General features: G+C 40.2%; 1 protein-coding gene across 1 annotated transcript in view; it reads left to right on the top strand.

Annotated features, from left to right (window-relative positions):
• SLC1A7 (solute carrier family 1 (glutamate transporter), member 7) overlaps window positions 1-13,551 on the top strand; it is a 45,585-nt gene extending 32,034 nt beyond the window's left edge. Inside the window, exons 8-11 of the mRNA XM_009993561.1 lie at window positions 4,413-4,607; window positions 7,747-7,881; window positions 11,167-11,266; window positions 13,315-13,551. Coding sequence (XP_009991863.1) covers window positions 4,413-4,607; window positions 7,747-7,881; window positions 11,167-11,266; window positions 13,315-13,551 — 667 coding nt within the window. The remainder of the gene's footprint in view (window positions 1-4,412; window positions 4,608-7,746; window positions 7,882-11,166; window positions 11,267-13,314) is intronic.
• The last annotated feature ends 11,082 nt before the right edge of the window (window positions 13,552-24,633 follow it).

The following is a 24,633-nucleotide window of genomic DNA, read 5'->3' as shown; positions in this document are numbered from 1 at the left end:
TGAGGTTTGCAGAAATCTGGACTCCTTTGCAAATTATTTAAGTAAATAAATACATGGAGAAGTAACATGTGTCACTTCCCTGAACTCAGATTAGTTCATGTCAGTAATTTTTGCTACAATCTGCTTCAAAACTTTGTTACAAAACATAACTTTGCACTGCAGTAATTACTACCAATGTGGAAAGAGAAATAATCTCTGTTTTACTGAAGGAACAATGAAAAAGAGAAAAATGAAGTTGTATGAGATCTGTACAAGACTTGGGAAAAGATACTAAAACTTTTATCCCAGCCCATTGGCCTGATTAGGCTTGTTATAGTTCTAGCTAGGTCTGAGAAGGTAATTTGGAGCAGGAAAGTCAAATGTCTGTTTCTCTCATAAATATATGTACAAGGAAGGAATAAACAGAGCAGAAGGAACGTACAGGAGTTAAAAGAAAGGAGAGGAGGTATTTGAGTACAATTGGAAGGTACTAGCTTTCCACCATGCTTCATTTTACAAAGTATTTTCATATCTAACATATCTAACATATAATTCCTCCAAAATTACCTGTAAAGAGCAACTTACCGTGAAACACAGAAAAATTATGTGCTGGGTGGTGTTTTAAACTCTAATTAGGCTTAAATAATTAAGGCTAGTTTTCTTTTTTTATTAGAACATAAAAAGTGTGTAGCTTCATATGTTGTCACATCTCCAGATTCAACTAAGATGCTAATTTTGTACTTCAATATATTAGTGTTGGAAAAGGCTCGTGAAGTTCACATTTGACATACTTGACTATCTGCCCTACTCTTCTAAGAATTCTGTTTCTGAAGAACTCTGTTATTGACAGCTCAGGTTTTTTAATCTGTGACATTCCATTAATTTTCTTTTTCCAGAAAAAAAATATAGTTTTTCTTTAAAATCTAACATGAATTTTTCTTTTTTTAGGAAAAAAAAAGCCTAGAAAATTTTGTCCCTCATTTTACCTTTACCATCTATAGAAGAGTTTGTCCTTTTCTCTTCTTTTGTCTTATAACCAACAAAAATAGTCAACTTTTTCACCCATGCAATCCCTTCATGAAGGGAGGTTTAATCAAGACCTAAAAGATCAGCACATACTCCACTATTTTCAAAACCAAGTTACTTTTCTTATTTTTTTCCTTATTTTGCATCAGCATTGAATTTTGATTTTATAATCAATTTACTAGCCCTTCACTGGTCTAGAACTTCTAGGGCTTTGAGTTTGTTTCTTCATTGGATCTCATCTCCTTGCTCTGTCTCTAGCTCTGGGAGTATCAAGCCACTTTACAATAAAGGACTTTCTTTGCAGTACATAATTTATTCAGGTCCAAGTTACTCGTGGTATATTTTGAAGTTAGAAATTTTCCAATGCCAATATCATCAATCATAGTAATACAATGAAAAATTCAGACATGATATGTAGTAACCAAAATACATAACCTGATCTACAAAGGTATGCAGGGGTTTTGATTCACCTGTTTTACATGACTGCCTAAGTTATATTACTACTTGGAGAAAGTCCAACAATGGCTGGTCTGAGAATTCTTAGATCAGGTTTTTATTTTCCTCAGTTACTTGTAGAAGCATAAGGAAAGAACATGCATGCTTTCTAGCAAATGTAAGCTAGCTCTTTTTAAAGACATGCATGTCACAGTGATTGTCATTGCAAAGCTTAACTTTTGGCTAATTTCAACTGTGTAGGATGTCTATGGTTCATCTAGGAAGTCAGCTCCTCACGAGGAGAGTGGGGCTCCAGTGAAAGAGCCCCAGAAGCCAGCGTAGTAAGGAAAGCCAGGCAGACATCAGGCATAGCTATGAAGCAAAACTCCCAGCCTACAGAACTGTTGAGAGAAGTGTCTCTCTGCTGAGTCTGTCCAAGGTAAACCAGTCCTTACTCAAGGTTTTCCTCAGCCCCATTTCCTCACACCAAGCTGGTGTGAGAGTGCTCACTGACTCTGGGGAATACACAGAAATTGAGCTTCCTAAACCTGCACTGACTTCAGCTTTTCTGGTTCTGACTCCCAGGAAAGAGCCCTTCTCCTGGGAATATCAACTACTCACAAGAGACAGCACTATCTCCCCTTCACCTGTGCAAGGGATAATTACATATTTATAGGCCCAGTGAGGGAGCAGTGTGGGAACAGAAATCTTGCACCAGCTGGCAGCTCAGCCTGTCAGCAGTGAACAGCAGGACTTGCTACCAGAAAAAATTTACTGTCTTTACTGTCAGAAGCTAATGTGCCACCAAAATTAAGATGAGTCCTGAGGAAAGGCTTTAAGTGTATAGATTTGGATCTTGGATGGATTTGGTACTGTTTACCCCTTCTTACTAGTGTGTATCTCTCACAAATCCAACACAGGCCTGGCATGGGCTTTACTGGTTTTCTGCTCAAATAGCAGTGCCTTGTCTAGAGATAGATGAACTTTTCACCTTCGTTACGCTGAAAGGAATGGATACTTCACATAACTGAGCTGTTGCCAAAAGAACATGCACAAATAATTGGGGCTGGACAGAAGAGCTGCTTCTCCTGATAGTCAACACATCTGTATCTGGTTAAACAATACTTGCCACAGGGGCATTATGTAACACTCATAATGCGGGTATTGGATTTTCAGATCATCTTAGAAGAGAACAAGGAGTTGGTTTGAAGCGTACTGATGTGTTTCTTGCAGATGTTTCTGTGTCAGTTTGTGTCTACATTTGAAGATAGAAAGAAAACCACAGATCAGTGTTCTGATATTCATTCCAGCTAATCTGCACCTGTGGAAAGCTTTCTTTTTTACCTAAAAGTCAAACTGCAAGAATCAAAAGCAATATCATGTACAAAACTCAAGAATGTAACACAAGGGAATCTGAAAACCACTAAGCAGCTGTCTCATGGCAATGGTTTTATTGAATCTGGACATTATTTCAACTCATTTCCCTTTAATGAAAGTTTCTACACCCCATTCTCAACCCCTTTATATTTCTCCTAAAATCCCAATGGCAGCAATAATTTGCTTTGCACAGGCATTACTGGAGAGCCAGGGACAGGGAAGGAGATCTTTTATTCCTTCAGTGCATCGTTTAGGACACCCTGAACTAAATTCCCACAAAGTCCCTGCACCATTCCCCTGGCCAGCTAGCCTATGAATGCCAAACCTATGCCCCTTGGATGGGCTGGTTTTGCCAGCAGGCACCTGTAGGGATGCACACAGCAGCTCTTCACTGCACTGGGGAGGTGTCTACAGCACATGCTGCCACTGCCCACCTTGCTCTGCCCTGCAGCATTTTGCCTGCTGAGCTGTGGATTTCTGACTTTCTTCCCCTCATCCGTTTTTTTCACCTCTGACTATACTGAAAAAGCAGTATCTGGCCTACAGGGAAAATTCGTCTTCATTTTAGCTTTCCTTGTTCCAATGGCTTGAGGGAATTCTATGTTTCTAGGTCATCTGTCTATATAATAGATGAATTAAAGCAGCATCTTCTCCGTGGTACATCTTATCAAAAGAAGCAATTTTCATCTTCTCTGAAGCCAAACAATAAATTGAGTTTTTGCTGCTTATGAAACACTACAAACTTGGCTATTGCACAGTGTAAATTACAGGCAGATTTAGCAAAAGGGAGATGAGATCAGTTTGTTGATTTTTTTGAGCAAATATCAAAATGTATTTGAATGATAAGATAAATGGAGCAAACTGAACAGCTGTTCTTCCACAGTGACTTGCTGTCTTTGTGGCTCACACTAGTAAGACCTTGGCCTGATCCAGCATTAGCTTATGCTCAGTCTCTGCAGCACTTTGTCCCCAGATTGAGATAAGACTCAAAAAATCTACTTTTAATTGTTAGAGTTGGTTCTGGGGATACCTCTCCTCTTAGCTGAAACCTTTAGGAAAGTTTTAAAGACACACATCCACGCTATTAAATCATCTGCAATTAATGTATTTGCTATATGGTCACACAAGGGATGTGGGCAGATCTGTCCCAGAGAGTAAGTGGGATTGTATATTCCTTAATTCAGGAGCTTGGTCTGCAGCTTTTATTTTCAGGCGTGCTGTTGGTAAGATCTTTGCCTAACCCCCTGCAGAAATAAGAAATTGCTTATGTGTGAGGTAGAATGTTACTGCATTAATGCTTTCTGTGGCAAAAGGAGTGATTCTTGGTCAGAGATGTTGCCCACACAACATTTTCAATTTGGGTGAAACAAAATTTGCACTAACTTTAGGATTCATATATACAACTGTCTTCATGCCCCCTCAAGCAAAGGAGTGAGTTACACTGCAAGTGAGTCACATGTGTGGACCAAAGAATGGGAAGCAGTTCTCAGATGGTTCCTGTAAAATTTGCCCTGCCTGGAGAAGGTTTGCTACAATTCGTTCTACTTCCCAGAAATAAAATAATTCAATGTGTGCTTCTCTCTGCTGTTTTGCAGCTCAGCCACACTGCCCATCACTTTCAAGTGCTTGTTGGAGAACAACCATGTGGACAGGAGGATTGCCAGGTTTGTGCTGCCTGTGGGAGCCACCATCAACATGGATGGGACGGCACTCTACGAGGCGGTGGCTGCCATCTTCATTGCGCAAGTAAACAACTATGAGCTGGACTTTGGGCAGATTATTACTATAAGGTATAAACCTCAAATTTCACCTGCTGCAATTTGCTTGTCTTGTTGAGTCTGACACTCAAGAAGACACAAATTCTTGTATGTAGCAATCTTCAGAACAAACCTTATCTTCACTATTATCAAAGGATGCATTCCTCATAGGATGGTTAAAGTAACACAGAGATCAGAGACTGTAAAAAGAGAAATTTTACTGACACTGTTCAACAGAAACATGTGGACACCAGGAAATTTGTTTCTGTTTGAGGATAACTGCCTAATTTTTACTTTTAGGCAACCCATTGATCATTTACTAGGACTGGAACATTTTGCCATTATTGGTGTTTAAAACACTGTTTTAAACATCAGAATTATTTCCACCTTTAACTCTGGTTTGCATCTTTATTTGAGAAGAAAAGGTTAACAAAACCAAAACCAATTACAAGTCCTGTATTGGATACAGGGAATTGTGTATGTTAGGAAGCTCTTTGTCAAACCTTGGAGGAGCAGGGGAGCAGGGAAGGAGGACAAATGCTACTATCAGGGCAGGTTTTCATCAAGATGTCATATAACTCATATATTTTTTAAATGTCTTCCCTGCTGCTTGTTAAAGCAGAAAACTTCATAAACAACTATGGTGTCAGTGGGTAGAATGTGCTAGAGCTGCATACTCCATCCTTGAAAGGTTTGTAATGGATCCAAAAGACTAGAAGATCCAGCTGAACAATTACTGCCAGAATAACTCTAATGACTGCCAAAGAATGCCTCAGGGACTGAAACCTGCATGGTTCCAGCAGGGAACAAATTATTAGAAAAACTTTCCTCATAGTCAGAGCCTTGTGCAACATACTTGAGATCTGCTTACCTACCCACCCCATGACCTCACCACTGCTCCGTTTACACTCCTGGGCCTTGCCCATCTTCTGCTGGACTTCAAAACCTTCATGACAAAAGGAGGAGAGTCCTGAAACTAACCACAGATGACAGCTGAGGTTTGCTAATGGGTTTCTGGCAAGATCTGGTTAGATGAGAAGCAGAAGAAATAAATTGTGCCCATGTGAGCTCTTGCTTTGGGCTATCTCGCTCTCTCTAAAAATTATTGGAATTACTCTGTGCTAAGATTTAGTCCTTTGTGATTTTGAATTTGGGGATGTTTTTAGAATGTGTTCCCAAAATATGGCACAGAGAGCATGGTCAGTCCTTACATACACCTTGCAGTAGACAATAGTGATTTGAAAATTAAGGAGAAGGAGGGTGATGCTAAATAGATAGGAGTTAGGTTTTAACCTTCTCTTAGCAGAATCCTATTTTATCTCTTCATTTTCTCTGTTCATATTGTTAGTACATAAGAACCAGACAAAAGTAAAGAGAGCAGAAGGAAAATGCAAATGAAGATTAGAAAGGAAAAGAAATAAAAAGACTGGCTTACAAAAGAAGAAGGTAAAAGGAAATCACAGTGATTTCAGTACCTTGAATATCTGAGGCCAAATTCAAACTGCATTCAATGGACCAAACCTGCCTCAAATCTTGATACTTCAGGATCTGGAGAATTTAAATTGAGATTCTTGACTGCCAGCGTATTTTTCCCAGAGGAATAAAAAAATGTTAGAAAAACAATCAGTCCACTTTGCTCATAATCCAGGTTGACAACTTACGTCAACGTGATTATGCAAACCTAAATGTAGCAGAAAATGTGAGTAAAGATCCTATCCCCATTCACTGAGCACATTACAGGAAGAAACATCTACATTAAGGTAAAAATTAGAGGATATGACAGAGGAGCTTGCCTGTATAATCTTAGTTAAACATTCCTATTTTGGCTCCAAATTAAGTCATGAGACTTTCTGGCCTAAACTATTTTAGGAGGCAGAAACAGCCCTAATCAGCTAGCCAGTTTCTAGCACTAGCTGGAGAACCTTACAATGTTCATTATATTTATCTCTTATTCAACTACTGAGCTTCTGTCCCTTCCTTTCTATCCATACCCTGCCTATTACAATGCTGTTAAGATACTGTACAAGCCAACTCTTTCAAAACATAGTTTTAAAATCTTTCTAGCTTCCCATCACACCCACATGCAAGTGTATTTTTTTATTGCAGGGAAGGGCTCTAGTTATAATTGCTGATGCTGCTCTACTGGTACACTGTACAGCTGAGAGCAAGATAGTGGGTATCTCTCTGTCTCACTTTCCGTACAGGTGAATACTGTTACCTTCGTTTTCCATCATAGGAGGTCAAGACTTCATTGCTTGCCAAAAGCTCTGAAATTCTGGATTGCTGAATGCAGTGGATTATCAGTGTATATGCTTTAACTCACCCTTTTACAATTATCCACATTCATTTTTTGTCTTTGTGCTGGATGGCCTAGCTCTTGAGAGTGGCCAGCTGGGTGGAAATTAATACATCCGGTCACTTTTGCTCCTGGAAAAAGGAATGAAACTCCTCCCCTAAAAACAGCATTATGAAAAAAATGTTCAGCCTGCCAGGGCCCCTCTTGCTGTGGTCTGGCATTCATTTCTGCTTGCCTGGCTGAAAAATTGGTGTGAAGTTTGAGTAAAAATACTTTCCAGAAACTGAAGAGGTACACTTGCATTCACACTTGCTTCATATTTAGATCCAAGTATGCAAAGCCATGTGCTATGCAAGGACTTCACCCTTAGCCCAGCCTCTTTGCCCTTGGCCCAGCCTTCTTGTGATGGATTGGCATTAAAAGCCCCAGCCAGAGCCAGCCATGGATTTGCCTGGCACAGGAACTGCAGATGATGACTCAGAGATGTCTGCTGGGAGCTCTGCTGCCAAGGGTGAAGCAGTGGTGAGGACTGCTGGCAGATGGTAGCACACAGTGGTGCATGGTGCCATGGAGAAGCTCACAGCTCACAGAACCCCACAGCCTGGGTGGCCCCTTTTCTCTGCACTTGTGATACTAAGAGATGACCCTGAAATGCCCCACCAGCACCAAGGTAGAGGGTGGGAATTTAGCCCCGGCAGACACTTCTGCCTGTTCTTGCTCTTTAACCTGGCTTATGCCACAAAACACTGGCTCTTCTGTGCAGTGGCTTGTGTAAGAAAGATTCTGGTTTAGGAAAACTCCTGTAGAAACATGGTGTGGTTTCTTGCAGAGCCATCTGCCACTGATAAAGCTTATTCCTTTCTTTCTTTGTTAAAGTATCACAGCAACAGCTGCCAGCATAGGTGCTGCAGGTATCCCACAAGCTGGCCTGGTGACAATGGTCATTGTTCTGACCTCGGTTGGGCTCCCAACAGATGACATCACATTAATTATTGCTGTCGACTGGGCACTGTAAGTAACATCCAGCTTTGGAGGTTTCCAGTGTGGCAATATTGCTAAAAAGGCAAATAGTGTCCAGGGGTATAGTAATACAAATACACATTTAAGTATATTTGAAGTAACTGTTTTGCTTGAAACAGGGCTACTGTGACTATGGCTATGACAGGGCAACTGTTTTGCTTGAAACAGGGCTACTGTGACCTCAGACAAAATATGCTGCTGAAGTGGGCATTATGCTGAAGGAAGACAGACAAAAGAGTCTAGATGAGACTTGGGCAATATGACCTACATGGAAAAGCTGAAGAAGAGTTTGTTTAGTCTAAAACCAAAACCAGAGCAGAGGCTAGTTTGTTGCATCCTTAATCACTGAAGATTTAATGGAGGCAAAGACTAAAACAACACACTCAAGAGAGAATCATCCATGTGAAGAGCCACCTGAAAAATTAATGAGGGGGTGTTAATTTACTTTTATGTAGATATCTATAAATCAATCAAACAATTTTGAATAGTCTAGTGAGATGAATGGTAAAATACTGGTCCCTAGCTCATTAGCATTTCAATTACCTAAATAATTAGTGTATGCATCCACAAGGACACCATCCAAATTATTTTTGTTTAAGCTATATAAAATCTCCATGAATACAGTGGAGTTTCATTGCATCAAGGTTCTGGGTAAAAATGTGTTACAAGTCCATTCTATTAGAGTTCCTATTTTATTCAATTATAAGACAATTATTTTTTCTGCAAAGAATTGTGAGAATAAGTAATTTACTTTCCTGCTCAGTGTAATAGATTATTACTACTACTAATAATAATAAGCGCAATGAATGTTTTGTTGTATATCTATTTTAAGTTATATATTATTTTAGGAATATCAGGAATATTCTTCTGTGAAGGACAAATAATATCTGCTGTGGGCACCTAAACTTGGGAATGGCATTTCAGTTTTTAATAAAGCAGCTTTTGTAATGCTAGTCACTGAAGCTCAAAAGTTAATGAAGCACAACAAAATCAAAGTATTTTAAGCTGTATTACCAAAGCCTATTCCCTCTATATTGCTCAGTTTCTGCCCAGCTGTTGCAACATCAACATTTGTTTTTCCAGTAAGACTTCCAGCATATATGAGAATTATGATTCTCTTTGTCTTACAAAATTATTCAGAACAACAGAAAAAAACCACCTTATTCAGCCTATAGTTCCAGATGGTTTAAAAAGTGAGCAAGGAACAGACCCAGTTTTCTGTCTTTTGCAGATGTCCTTTCATACAAAAATATATTTCAATATTTCGCCACTTGGTGGTTTCAAGAGCATGCAGATGCAAAGTGTCAACATGGTTGACATGATGAATATTTTCAGTATTAGTTTTGGAAGTACTGGAGTATGAAGAATGCTTAAAGAAGGCTGCTTAGATGATCTCACAAGACTGAAATACCCATTACAGTGCACTGCAGGTATTACAACTCATTGAGGTGGCCATAATACGTATGTGAACTTCATACCTTTAGCTAGTGCCTAGAGACATAAAGACGAAAATAAAAACGTTTCTCAGCTAATTCATTAAACACAAGGTAAAAGTTTTGCATCTTTACTTTTGCATCTTTAATAATATAATCTAAATGTAAAATACCACTTCAACACCTGACTCCGATGTTTTCACTGAAAGAAATGCCACTTGGAGCAGGTTGGCCTTTTAGTGGAGAAATGTCAGTGATGTGCAGTGTGGTTCTCCTCATGTGTAGTGCAGACTACTCTGTACACACAGAAATGTGGAATAGAACTGATCAAACATCATGCCAGGCAATATAATTTCTTAAGAGTTTCAGTGTGTTGCACTGTTTCCTCAGAAAAATCCTCTCTTCAGAAGAGATGCTAATCAGAACCCAAAAGGTTCTGGTGCAAACTCTTAAGCTCTGTTCATACAGCTTCTTCTCTACCACAGCTCATTCTTTGCACAATCCAAAATTAACAGCTGGGAATATCTTTCCAAGAATCAAAATCTGATGATCAACCAAGGGAAAAAACATCTATGTGCAGCAGGAACATCTATCAATATGTGCTGCAAGAATGTTTTGGTAACTGCACATGCAAATAAACTTTCAGGCAGGAACTTTCATCCTAATTAGGCAAGCAACCACATAAATACTTGTGTGCACATGTACATGCCTAAAATATCTGAAAAAAATAAATAAATCAGCATAGAGTTTCAATTCTTTTCTATATTAAGATACAGAATCAGAAAACTGGGCAGAGTTTATATTGGACAGTTCACTGACTTTAATGGGCCAAACATCTGGAGATTTCTGAACCTCCATTTTATAACCCACATTTATAACTTAAGTTACGAATATGACACAGTTTTCAGATGTGCATGTTTTTCTTGGAAAATACGTGATCTATTTCAGACTTAAAAGCTCTGTTCAAAATCTCGTCAGTTTTAACTAATAGATTCTAAGTTGCTTCAGCTGTAACACTTGTCAATGACAACCACCTACTTTTGTGTATTTACAGTCTGTCTTTTAATAGCTTTGTTTTAAACAGTGGGCAGAAGGTGTAAACAAGGAAGACATGACCCTATAAATGAATAAATGAAAACCAATAAGACTATATATACAAAGTACTGTCAAGTATACGAACTTAAATTGGAAATTACAGTAACTGAAAATGAAGAATCTTTAAGAGCCACTAGTAGCCATAGAAAAAATACATTTTTCAGAAATGTACACAATTTAAATATAGTCAGTGCCTGCTTAGTTTGTGTGTGTAGTTATGTAACTCTCTTCTGCATAATTTTAATAGTATTCTGCACATTCTACCAATACAAGAATCTTCTTAACCAGCACTTTGGTTGCTGAGATTGGAATCTTGATAACTAACACCAGGTACTAGTGATACTGGCTGCCCTCTGCTTTTATTGAATTATGACATTTGCAGCACTAGCCTCCCAATCAGGCCATAATACTGGACCTTAACATAAAAATTCAGACATAAATGCAATCTTAATCTACTGTGTTAAATCTTTTTAGTGCTGAATCAGCTTGCATGTATAAGGAGGCATAACTGCTCCAGTTAGCTCAGTTACATGGCAGCACAGGGCACTGAGCTCTGACAAGGCTGGAAAATCCACCTGAGCAGCCCAGTAACTAGTGGCTGTCCTGTGCCAAACTCCCTGCTACAACTTATAAACTTGTTAGCTCATAAAAACAGCCAAACTGGCCTTCAGCTATAATACTGCAGTAATGCAAGCATAGGCATCTACCCAAAGAGCCAAGAACTTATCATTACTATTTTATTTTCCAGAGACAGGTTTAGAACAATGATCAATGTCCTGGGAGATGCACTGGCTGCTGGGATCATGGCCCATGTTTGCCGGAAGGAGTTCATCAAGGATGGTGATGAGGTAAGAAAGCCATGAGCCAGGGTGTGCCAGCATGTGCCATATTACAGCAGAGAACCTGTGAGTTCACAGATTCCCACATTTGTTCCACCTAGTTTACAGAAGGTGTTTCAGAGAGAGGATAGAATTGGGCAATGCACTGCTTAGCCAGATGGGGTGGAGAGGTCCTTCATGCAAAAAAGCCACTCAAGTTCAAAGCTTGCCAGCCAACTGTGTCTGGCGTATTGGGGCTGAAAGCAGAAGCAGCTGTGCTGGAACTGGGGATCTCACACTCTGTATCCAAGTCCTGACTAACCAGTAAATTGTCCTTCCAAAAATGTGACCAGCAACCAAGCAGGGTGACAAATGTCCTCTAGTATTGGTGTGTAGGGGGAGGTAATGGTATCTAGGAGTACATAAATGCATGATCAATAAGCTCACAACAAAATCAACTACCCTAGGTGTTTCAGGCCTCTGTGTTATCATCATTTGAAGCCACTATTGCAGTAATTTCCTTTCTGAACTAGCACACACACATTGCTCCGTTCTTGACATCATTCTTAGGCACTTTCATGCCTTCTACATTTAACACAACTCCTCCTTACTTCTTCATTTTTCCTTCTCTCTATATTATTCCATATACCACACATAACTGTCTATTCCGCCCCTGCCTCCCTCCATTTCTATACTTCATTTCTTTCCTCCTTGGCATGCATCATTCAGTGCTTCCTCATAGAAGGAACCCCTCATGCTCTTCAAGTCCTTGACAAAGGAGATTCCTAATTCCACAAGCCCTTCATGCTTGGAGGCACTAATCTCCAACCATTTCAGCTCATGGCAGATTCTCACAATATTTCTTCCACAAAGACAGAATAGTTAAAGCAGAAAAGTTCCTTCATCAGGCCTGATTTTCACAAGGCATGTTCCATTTCTGTGCATAATTTGTAGTATTCTACAAAGAACAGTATTCATAGAAAAGTTTTATTCCTATTATTTCTTCCACTTCACAGACAGTCCTTCTGGTAAATCCTATTCTCATGCCTTCATTCAACATGCATTTAAAATTCTCTGAAGAGAACAGGCCTTATCCTCTGAGGTACTTAGCACCTTCAGTAATTACTGATGACAGGATTAGGCCTGAATATATGGGCTACACATGTAGTTAGCTACAGGAAAACTAAACATATAACCTAATGGTAAGGTATGTCATCTGTTAGAAATCCAGAAGTGTAGTCTGAGTTCCTGCAGAACACAGACCTCCTGACATTTCATTGCTGTATTTAGAACTCAGACAGAACTCAAGAAGAGATGTTTCAAGAATATAAAATCCCTCCTAAGGGATTATTTAGTCAACTGTGAGGAGATTTTTCTTTGCATTGTGGCCTATAATTATATTCAAATATACCATTAGTCTGCCATACGTTTTGGCTACATGATTTGTGGAGTTAGTAATGTATACCCGAAGGCCAAATTTTCTCAGCTGCAAGCCCACCTCTTTTCTCTGCCAATATTTACGTCTTATTTTCCTCATCAAAACTTCCAGTTTGATTTAAAGGACACTTCAATATTTAACTTATGAATCAGTCAATAAAATCATCCTTATTTCTTTTGAAACAGTGCAAACTGAAAAGATAGGTGTTAGCTTATTGGGTTAGAAGAAAGGTAGAAGACAACAACAAATACTTGCTAGTCTATGTAATTGCTCTGTGCAGCTGCAGAGCTCAGCACACTGGTCATTGAGAGTTCATATCCTTGGAGCTTCACCTGCAGTTCTAGGCTTTATTTACCCTACTTATATCACTTCACTGCTGCAAGCAGTTATTACTGTGGGTATATGTTAAATTACAATTGTGACAGAATTGTCATTTTTATATACTTAGAGACACCTTCGCTTTATCTAGATGGTGCAAAGATGCTTTAGTGTGTATGAGAAACAGGTCCTGGAGGTCTATTGAGGCCCTAGATAATCCTGGTGAATATACAGCACATTGCAGGCTCTGAAAGTAAAAACTCCTTTTGTTTTTTACAGCAAACAGTGGCAGTATTAAAAATCTTTAATGCTTTTCACATAGGTGCCATTGATCTGTGAAACTAAGCCTATTAACATCCATCAGATTGTGGCTTACCAGAGGAATGGCTGTGTGAAGACCATGAATGAATCTCGTGGACCAGAAACAGCAAAAGGGTTTCAGCAGCACATACCCGTGCAAGTGGAGCAAGAAGAAAGTCCAGTGGAGAATCACACTAAGAAATCCAACAGTAAAGACCACTGCACTATAGAAATAAATGAACTAGAAACAAATGTGTAACTGCTGCAGTCAGTGGTGTCTCATACCCCACTGACCTGATACAGAATCTCTACCTCACAGCTGGAAGAGGGACTCTTTGCCTTGAACAGGAAAATGTGGAATTATGGCCACCCTGCATGTCCTGGAGCTAGGACACCAGCTGTGAATGTCAGAAAAGGCACACAGCTTGCAAGAGACATGGACTTCTTTAGGTGGAAGATTTTAATACTGAAAAATTAACTAATGGACAACTACTGTTTTATTCTGCACTCATGTGACTCCAAGATAGTATTTCACACTACTTTGGCTTTTTTTTTAACATTGGTTGTTGTTTGGTTTTTTTATTTGACCCTTTTTGATTTTCTAACCAAAGCCTTTTTTTTTTTTGTGAATCTCAGTACTTATAAATATTGTATTTGCGTAGGCTTTTTGCTATGTGAAAATGTTTCACCAAAACTGCTAAAGATACTAAATTTTTCTAATATTTGCTAAAGACAGAGTTTGTGCTTAGTTTTAGAACAGCAGTAAGTAAATCACACAGATTTCCTGATGTCAAGGGGTTACATATACTGCTAAATAACACTTCAAGCACAGGTGAAACAAAGCATGCATTTTTGCAAGAAAGCTCATTAAGGTAATTGTGATGGGCAGCCTTCAGAGACAGGCATTCAGGTGTGATACATAACACAAAGAATTCCTAGGTCACTGCAGAGCACAGTTTGCCTTCCAAGTGCCAGATTTATTAACCTTTTTCTTTTTTTTTTTTTTTTAACCTAACTCTTCAGTAGAGTCAGTACCATGTACATGCAGGGGCAGAGGTGATGGGAGCCCTAATCCATAAGCACTGGTGCTAATGTGTCCTCTCCTGTAATCTGTAGGTCGTTCTGTTGTAAATGTGTATAAACCCAAAGCTTGTGAACCATGCACTTCATCTTAAGGGCAGACTGAGCACACACAGGAACGCGATGACAGAGTAATCTTGGGGTTTTGTGAGGAAATTGCTGTGGGAACTGGCCCATTATTTCTTATAATTCAGTGGTTGATCTACATTGACAGTTGCTCCCTTTTCACTACCTACTGAATCTTTCAGTCACAATAAAATCTGCCGAGTACATTTCTAATGTTTGTGATAGAGAACATTTTTAATAAACCTATCATTTCAAAAACAGGCTGTCTATGCACATCTGATATTAGTGTCTTCTTTTCTCTGCCAAAATGGAGAGTGGAAGTGAGGAGATCTTTTGAAAAACTGGGAGGTGATCCAGAGATTACACACTAGTTCATACCAATACACTTGATATATTCTGTTCAGCTACTTGTGGCATATCAATTTCAGATAACATGTGCCTGTTATGTGCTGCTCTCATCTGTAGAGAAAAAATAACCCAGTCAAGAAGGACAATTTCTGCCAGAAATGTCTGTGGCTTCATGAGGAGAGCTTCATGCACATGATTAATGGTTTTCCTGGGGTATGCATATTCACCTCTTCTTTCAGTGCTCCTTTTCAGACTTTATTTTGTTATGCAAAATTAGTTGCCTCAGAAGGCTGTAGTATAGGTAGTTTAAATATCAAATGGTAAAGCCAGAAAGAACAAATGTACATCTTCTTTGCCTACAATTCCTCAGAAATGAGAGCAGAGTCTGGTCTGTGCCTCTCTGAATGGGCAGAAACTCTAGCTTATTAAACACAGCATCTGGTACTTCCATCTCCACAGCACTGGCAGCTCCAGGAGGTCCCCTTCATTATTCCCCAGCTGTCCATTCCTCCCCACACTGCCTCTCCTCCTCCCCCAGCTGCACAGACCCAATTATTTATGAGGCCAAAGAATCAGATGAGAAGTATTTTTAATTCAAACCATTCACATATGTTTTTAGAACAGTCTTAACAAACAGTTGTGTCAACATGAGTGAAGGGGTGACACAGGGACAAGAACAAGCAGCCAGAGACGAAACAGTGTAAGTGCATGGATCTCTGCATGTTGACTTTGCCAACAACAAAAACATAACCTAAAGATTCAACTTCACTCAGTCAATTACAGCCATGTGAAGTGAGAGTAAAATCCTGCCAGTCATCTGTCATTTTACAATCACTTTGCATAGATAAAAATGATGAAGAAAGAGGCCAAGTAGATTGAACATTTGGAATTAGTAGTTCCAAACTAAGCGGTCTTGGATGAGTCTGCCCAAACAGCGTACCAAGGTGCCTTGGTCTGCCAGGCAAGAAGTGCTGCTAGCCTTACCACCTTCTTCTCCATCCACCTACAACCTTTGGCTAACTACAAAGTGCCAGTACTTTTGCCTGCTTGCCTGAGACAGCTTACTTTGTCTGACACTCTTGAGCTTAGCCGTGTCTCAAGAGGTCTAAGCCAACTTCAGTGCTAAGAAACTGTGACTTCTGCAAGGAGAACTTCAGATGAGATACAGCATCAAAGACTGGAAGAAGCAGCCAGTTGAGCTACACAAGTCCTACACAATAAAGAAAACCACAGTTTTGCCCATTACATTCTGTTTGGCAAGTAGGAAATGTGGAAGTCCCGTATGTGAAGGAATATTTTTATGGAATCAACAGACTGTTTTAAATTATTCTATTCACACCCTATTCATAGACTCTGCAGTTTTGTTTTGCAAATTTTATATGTTGGGGTTTTTTTTACCTTATATTGTCCAGGTCTTTACATTCTGGGTTTTATACCAATGTGTGCCTCCCATTCATTCTAAAAATTACACCAGTCATAACGTACCATTGTCTTTATGAGTCACTATCTCTTGCAGTTTGGAGCTACTGTTTGGCATCTTATGTTTTGCTTTTAGAAACTCTTTTCAGGGCAGGTTTCTTTTCTGCTGATGTTGTCTAGGGTCTTGCACCACAGCAGCAGCTGCAATGAGATCCAGCTGGGAGCAACATAGTGGTCCTGTTTCTCACCTGATCTTTATCATTTGTGGTATCAAATACAGCTAATTAGAGGCCAACAGCAATTTAATTCTGTGTTCTGTAAATAGATGTTGCTTAGTGTAGTGTGACCTTGACTGAAGCAATTGACTCTGCTACAGTTATTCTGTAGTGAAGAACGCAAAACACCACTGTTAACTGTGGACAGGTAAACACTGAGGTTAAAATAATTTTTAAGGTAAGCTTTCCTCCATGTTAGCTAGTTTCTGTGTCTCACGGTGTTGTCAAGCAGCTTGTCACAATGTGCAATTAAGCTAGCAGTAGTTTCCATATAATATTTGCATGTATGGATCTGTTCACATTTTCCAGATATGATCACACTTCCTTCCAACAAATATAATGAAGCTGTCAATTATCATGCTAGAGTGCAAGCTCTGTGTTGGTAAATATGTTTCTCCTGCTTTCAGAGCATACAAACAAAGATGTGTCCTTTACAGTCTGAAACATTTCATATTTAAAAAAATCAATCAATCAACCTATCTATCACTAATTACAACAGTTTGCATGGAATACTTTCAAGCATACATGAAAAGAACATATTTCTTAACTGGTAACATTCAACCTTATTTTGAAGTTGCCTCCCCCTGATAAAAAGCAAGGGAACTTAGCCAATTAAAGTATGCTCAAGACACACTAAGAGAGTATTGAGGAGGGAGAGAAGATAATTAAGATGCCTGGTGCATTGTATACAGCTATGGAAGAAATAATTTGGGAAGTAGCCCAAATCAACACATACTTATCAGTGAAAATCATTTTATGCTGGTTAATTTGCTGCTGCATTGCTCTGGAGGCTGAGAGGAAAGAAGACATTGCAGATTGGTGTGGCATAAAACATCATTAAAGACTTCTTAAAGCAGATTCTTGAGGATTTTACCAATGCAAAGGAAGTTTTGAAGTGTTGAATTGCTGTAATAAATCCATGTGCAAGAATTAGAACTGGGAGAAAGTGACACAACCAGAGCACTTACACATCCTACTAACTCCCAAGAGCTTTTGGCTGCCAACACAAATGTAGAAGTTTATGGAACTAATACCATTACTCATCTTCTCAGCTAGTCTTGGTGACACTTAAATGACTTAATTGCAGCTAAGCTTATTTATGTCACCTGAATGTGTATGCCAGCATAACATAAGAGTATCTAAATAATTAGCCAAAACACTACATTGTAGACTCCCTCCACACAATACTAGCAAATCTAAAGCTCTTAGAAAATACAGTAACATCATCATTTGATGAGCTTGCTCTCTATCTCTCAACTTTACAACAAACATTAATTTTTGTCCCTTTTTAACAAAAGTGAACTGATTTTTAATACTTTCAAAGCAGACTGAAATCTTCAAGCTAGATGGATCCTCTTGGAAATTACCTCAATCCTTTTTTGTACTTTTCCATAAAAAATGAGGTAACTACTAGCAGAAGGTGGTTGATGTGTGCAAGCAAAATGTGTAACCTGGGAAATTAATTGAATCTGGATAAGTCAGGCTGTCTTTGATCTTGCCCAATGCTAAGTACTCCTGTGTCTGTGTCTCTGCTGGGCAACCAGGTGCATTTTTACATCAAGACAGCTATCCCTCATTACAGGCACAGTGGCAATGAGGCACTCCAGGCACTGAGCTGGCTGGGATCACAGCCCTCCAGCTGAGAAATAAATAGAGTAAGGAGAGAAACCAATGCAGGTTTTTCCACAGGGATGCTACTGCTGCAGTGGGGGAGCACGCCTTTTGCAATCATAACAGCTATAAAATACCTGACTTTACTGCATTTGGACAAGAGGCCACAGAACAGTCAAATATAATAATGCCAATACAGGTATTACATTTCTCACTTTAGCCTATGATTTCACATTCAACTACGGAGACAATATATGCTCAAAATGCCATTCCTCACTAACTACTTTGGACCATGCTGATTGATACTTCTGGAATTTATAAGAGAGTTTGTCCCACAGAACCCAAACTGGATGAAATCAATAGAACAGGAAGGCTGGTCGGTCCTTCAGTTCATCATCACTACCTCTGACTTCGCATCTGATCTCATGGTCAAATGACCACAAGAATGCAGGGTTTGCTGCCCATCTATAAACAGAGAGAAAGTAGTTTTATAGTTCAACAGTGTGTTGCATGGTAAGCATAAGGCAGCTGAAGACAGAGACAGTTACATAACACTTTGAAGGGGACTCATACGATTCACTTGGATTAGCCACGTCTGTCTGGAAGCACAGGATCACTACCCACAATATTCACAGGAATTGCTAGGATCCTGTATTAAGTGACAAACCCTCAGATTCCAGCATTTATAAAGTAGTAACAATTGCATCTCCATAGACTAGAAGATGATATATGGGAATGGATTTGGCACAACTGAGACGTTTGGCAGATTTGTGTCACACGATACTTCAGATATTTTGCAGGCTGTCAAAGTAAAATCATAGTAGTCTGCTACTGACAGTGTGGTATTTGGGGGAAGGAATAAAGAAAGCTTCAGGAAGACAAGATGGTCTGTATTGCAACGTAAAGAAGCAGTCTCTTTAATCACTTATTCTCCTGCAATAAAATCAAACCTCCTTTCCTTGCTAGCTCCAAGATGAGAGGGTACCAACAACTGGAGATGTAGGGATGGAACAAGCCACCCCTCTTCTTGCAAAGCTTCTGCTTGCTGACAGCCTCTAAAGAGAAAGCAGACAGGTCTGCAGGGATCCACAACTATCTGTGACTCACTGGTCACCCCTTGATAGCTAATTCTTGGCTACCTCTCACACACTTAAAACTAGTGGAAAAATCTATGCAGTTAATGGAACAACCAATTTTCTTCTCCTGTTTGTGATAGAATGAAAACTTATTTGGACTCCCACAAAGACTTTGGGTGGTAGGGTATGTTGTCCTTCCTTCTAAACTGGCATACAGCGTTCAGCCCAGCACAAGAACAAACAAACATTGTTGCTGAAGTGCTTTCAGTTCAGTTATTCAAAACCCTTGACTTCCCATGCTCAGCATAGGTCACAGTTCTGCTTTTCAGGTTCCATCATAAGAGCGTTTCTTCTGTAAGACGGAGTTCTGTATCTGCTGCTTTAAAAGAAGTCATCTTTCATCATAAAGAGGTATCTGCATGTCATTTAGGAATTAAATATATGCTTGTGTCTGCACACAATGCTAGCTAAAACCAGGATTTCACCCACCACATGAAACTTACTGTAGTTAGCTGTTGCTTTTGAACTTTCCTAATAAGGGTATAATATCTCTAGCTTTTTCCTTTTTTTTCCCAAAAAAGGGTATTTTAATAAGATGGAAAAAGCAGAGGAAGCAAAACAAGAAGTGTTTTATGTTCACAGATATCTCACATTACATCTGCTACAAATATTGTATGGGCTAGATGGCAAAACCAAAAGGAAAACAAGACTGACCTTGAGATGTTTCATTACAATTTCATTGCTTCTAGTGGTTTTATTGGGTTATACCACTAGAATATTAAAAGCATGTGGAAATTAAACAGAACTAAGTCAAACTGAGTATTTTCAACCTTAATCTTCCTTCTTTTCCATTTAAATACTTGAAATATTTCATTTCATGAGTTTTCTTGAAAACAAACTCAAAGTACAGAGATTTCGGTTGTCTATATTTTATGGATTGTTTAATCAGTAAATGTGTGATCTTTGTCTTAGAACAAATCATTGAATCTTCTGGGTTTTTTAACAGAAGAAAGCATTTTCTGACAAAAGGAAAACAAGACTGACCTTGAGATGTTTCATTACAATTTCATTGCTTCTAGTGGTTTTATTGGGTTATACCACTAGAATATTAAAAGCATGTGGAAATTAAACAGAACTAAGTCAAACTGAGTATTTTCAACCTTAATCTTCCTTCTTTTCCATTTAAATACTTGAAATATTTCATTTCATGAGTTTTCTTGAAAACAAACTCAAAGTACAGAGATTTGGGTTGTCTATATTTTATGGATTGTTTAATCAGTAAATGTGTGATCTTTGTCTTAGAACAAATCATTGAATCTTCTGGGTTTTTTTAACAGAAGAAAGCATTTCTCTGACAGAAAACTCTTCCTGACCAAGTATCTGGGGAGGGAGGAATCAGAATGGACAGGAAGGTATCAGTCCAGCACTGTGGCTGGAGCTAGCTCTAGCAGAAAGTTCAGAAAGGAGTCTCCAAGCTCTCTGATGGAGAGAGCTTCCACGGTGACTGCTCATTCTCAGTTCTTATCCCACTGGTGCTGTGCATGGGACTAATGCACAGCTCCACACTGTACCCTCTGTGCAGGCAACCCACAGGTCTCCAGAGTAAATTTCACAAGTGGTATTTGAGATTATCTGCATCCCAGACATTTTGTTCCTTCCCTCTCTGAAAGCAGGTGGGAACAACCTGGAAAAAACACTTTGGTTGTTCACATTTGGCATTGGAAGATTCACCTTGATTCTTCCTACCTGCTTTACAGAGGGGGTAGGAAAAACCAAACTGAATTTTCCAGTGCCAAATCTTTTAAGCTGTGGATAATAATGATGCTTCATGGTGTAGCAACTCTAGTGCCTTCAGCACATTGAAGTGTTTTGGGTTTTATCTCACTGCTGCATTTCAGTTAGACAACCCCAAAAGAGAGGTCCATCACAAAGAAATGGAGGGATCTAGAGCGCTATATAAGTAATCAAAGTTAATTTCAATCCTGTAGAAAATATATACCCTAAGTAAAGTTATTAAAGCTAATTTCATCAATGACTATCAACAGACATTCAATTATGTGCTAAGTAATAAAAGCATGAGACTCATTAATCTCTTGTCTGCAACTGGAGCTAAGAATATTGCAAATCAATTTGAATTTTTATCAGAAGCAACATTCTCGACAGTGTCATAATCATATGCTAAAAACAGATTCTGGAACTACTTTGGGGAAAACTTGAGATAGCCTGTACAAATGTGCATTAAAGCAGCCTTTGTTTGATTCAAAACCATTTAAAGAAAAGACTTTATGGATGGACTGTTTAACGTCCTTGGATACTAGTGAAGAATTTTTATGGAAACATTTTGTATACTGGATTATTAGAACACATTTATCATCACTGCCTCCATATATCTCACAGCTGGCTGACTTTACAATAGCAGCATGAATCAGAGCTACAGGGTACACCAATATTTTCCTCACTAAAGGAAACAGAGTTCTTTAGGGACTTTACTTGCTGTTCATATATTAGCAACATAAAAAGCAATTACAATGATCTCCACAAATTACTCCCATTAGAGAAGGAAATACATTTTAAAAGAAGGCTAAATTCGTATTATATAAAACTCTCTATATGTAAAAATATTCGTGGACTCAGTCAACATGGTGACAAATAGCATTGTGAACTAAAGTCTTATTCAGCATCAGGAACTACTGTCAAAACAGAAGAACTGTGAAGCTTTGATCAGCCCCCTTCTGTGTCCCTCTCTCAATGGGCCACAGAGAAGTAGAAGAAATGGCAGCTGGGTCTCTGGAAACACCCTTCCCATTCTCATCCCCTTTGTTAATACAGGTCCATAGCCTCACTCCTGACCACAGCTAACTCCTGCTACTGCAGATCTTCAGCCTTTTCAGGAAAAAGTCCCCTCTATCCCTCTGCAAAGCAGCAGAGGAGGAGGGGGTTTGCACCACAGATGCCTTAGGATGCCTGCCAGCCTGACTCTTCAGCACCTGCAGGAGTTGGAGGATCCCTTCCCCAACAGACTCTTTAATGGAAAATCCTGTAGTATTTATGGCAGGCAACTAATGAAAATAATCTCCAGATCCCCAAAGCTCAGACAATACTTCACCCCAGCATGGCTGTCTGACCCAGAGATGGCTGTGAGGAGGGCGGTTGGTAACTAGGAAGCAGGAGCCCTGCAGGGATGCTGCACCCTTGACAGAAGCCTGCACTTGGTGGTTTGTGAGGAAGCTCATTTCACTCGAAGTGCATTTCACTGAGAGGAACACTTTGCGGCCTTCTTCCTGCCCCACCACATCCCCACTGGGTCAGAAGTTTTCCTTTGGACAGTTGCTGTTTGTTTTCCCCTTTCTTAACTCATTTTTCCTTATAAGACTCCCTACTTACTGCATAAAGCACCTCTTTTTCATTAAACATAACACTGAACCAGCAAACACGGCAGTGTTTGGTTGTTGAGGCCCTCGGGGCAGCGCAGGAGCCCCCTCCCCGCACCACAGAAGCACTTTGCTCCACAGCCCCCCCAGCCCCTCACCCTTCCTCCCTCCCACGGCTGCTGGTGTGTCCCACAACTCACCCCTCCTGCCAGATGAGGCTGGGGACTGCTGGTCACCCAGAAGGTCCTGCTGTCCCTGCGGGAAGGGTGGCTGGGCACCATCTTGGAAGAGGGAAGGCCGCGGCCTCCTGCCACAGCCAGGGCCTCACCTGCTCTCTCCTCGCCTCCTCCCCTCCCTTCCCTCCCCTCCCCTCAGGCAGGACGGCACTAGCTCCTTCGTAGGGCATTTCTGGGGCAGGAGGATCCCTCCACTCCAGCAAACACAGAGAGCAGAGAGAAACAGGCTCCCCAGACCCACTCTGGGGCCTTCGGCCCCTCCTGGCACCCAGGGAGGGAAAAGGGGCCATAACCTCTCAGGGAGGAGGTAAAATTTCTGGGGAAGACACAATTATCCTTGGCCTTATTTCCCAGAAGCCCTCAAACGAGGACCCCCAGGGTTACCTGGAAGGCAGCAGCACAGGGCAGGAGCAAGGGGAGGACGTGCAGGGGTGGGAGCAGGGAGGAGCGGCCGCCGGGCGCCCACACCCTCAGGAGGGGACATCGAGGCACCCACACCCTCAGGAGGGGACATCCAGGTACCCACATCCTCAGGAGGGAAAATCCCTGAGGGAAAGGAGCCTGAAGGAATGGGGATCAGGGACAGCCCGCCCACACTGCAGACACAGCCCGGATACAGACCCACTGTCCGAAATGTAAGTTCATTATCCAGAGGCTGTTTCCGGCACCCGCTGGAGCACTTCATAGCCCACGTGTTGGCATTTCTACCCCTGTTGCTGTGAAAAATCGTACCCAAACTCAGAAAAATTGCCTTTTCTCCCCTGTTTTGTGCAGTATCCTCTGTAATGAGGAAACATGGCCCTTAAAACAGCAAGTGAATTTGTACCTCAGTTCGCAGACAGACCACACGTGAGTAACAAGTATGTGCAACTGCATATTTAGGAATAAAGTTGCCAACTGAGTGTTTTAAACTTCAAATTTTCATTTTCCATAAATCTGTCAGCCTTAAAAACTTTCTATTAGTCTCTTCCCCAAATCCAAGCAATTCAAAGGAACAAGGTGACAAGAAAATAAGTTATGTTGTCTCTTTCTGGCCCAACCTTGAGGGGCTGAATTCCCAACTCTTCTCATTTTCACTAAAGGGAATATTAAAGTTAGACTCTGTTTCTGGGTCCTGCTCCAGCCAAGGTCTGGCTTGGACCTTGGGGTTACAGGTGCCACCCACAGAGAAGAAAGATATGTGGCTTTGTCCCATGGACTTCTGACTCGTCCTCACCATCAAGCATGAAGCCTCTATTCCTTTGAATGAAACAACATAGCATTTTGGCTTGACAGTGTTATATCCAATGTCATGGGTGCTGATGATACCAGATAAGCAAGGAATTGAGCCTGTGTTTCTACTTGTTTCTGCCTCATCAACCTCTTACATGACAATCCAAAGAGATTTCTCCTGAGGGAGGTTGAGACATTTGTTGGAAACATTGACCCCTTTAAATGACAGATACAGTGTGCAATTTTGGAACAAGTTCAGAAAAGGGTTTCCTAACTCTACTGATCTACAGGACATTTCCCTTTGACTGTGAAGGGGTAAAGGCTGACACTTAACTTAAGAAGTTTAACCATGTATGTATCATCCTGAATTTTTGGGCCTGATTCTACAAGGTGCATTTAATATGTTCCTTCACCTCTGCATTTACCACATCAAAATCTAAAGGGATTCAAGGGAGTATGGAGTATAAGACCTCCCACAGAATCACAGTGTAAGGGACTGAAATTTAACAATAATTAAGAGAGTTCTCCATGAAACAGTATAAATCTGCATATTCTCAGCTTGCTCAGGAGTATAATCAATTGGTCTTTTACCAAGGACTGGCAAAACTTCCACTGGGGTTTGCTGGAGATAACTAACTGATTTGAGC

Source organism: Chaetura pelagica, unplaced genomic scaffold (genome assembly GCF_000747805.2).
Source record: "Chaetura pelagica isolate M959 unplaced genomic scaffold, ChaPel_1.0 scaffold433, whole genome shotgun sequence".
NCBI lineage: Eukaryota > Metazoa > Chordata > Aves > Apodiformes > Apodidae > Chaetura > Chaetura pelagica.
Note: the sequence above shows the minus strand (reverse complement) of the source record. Positions and strands in the feature narration are given on the sequence as shown.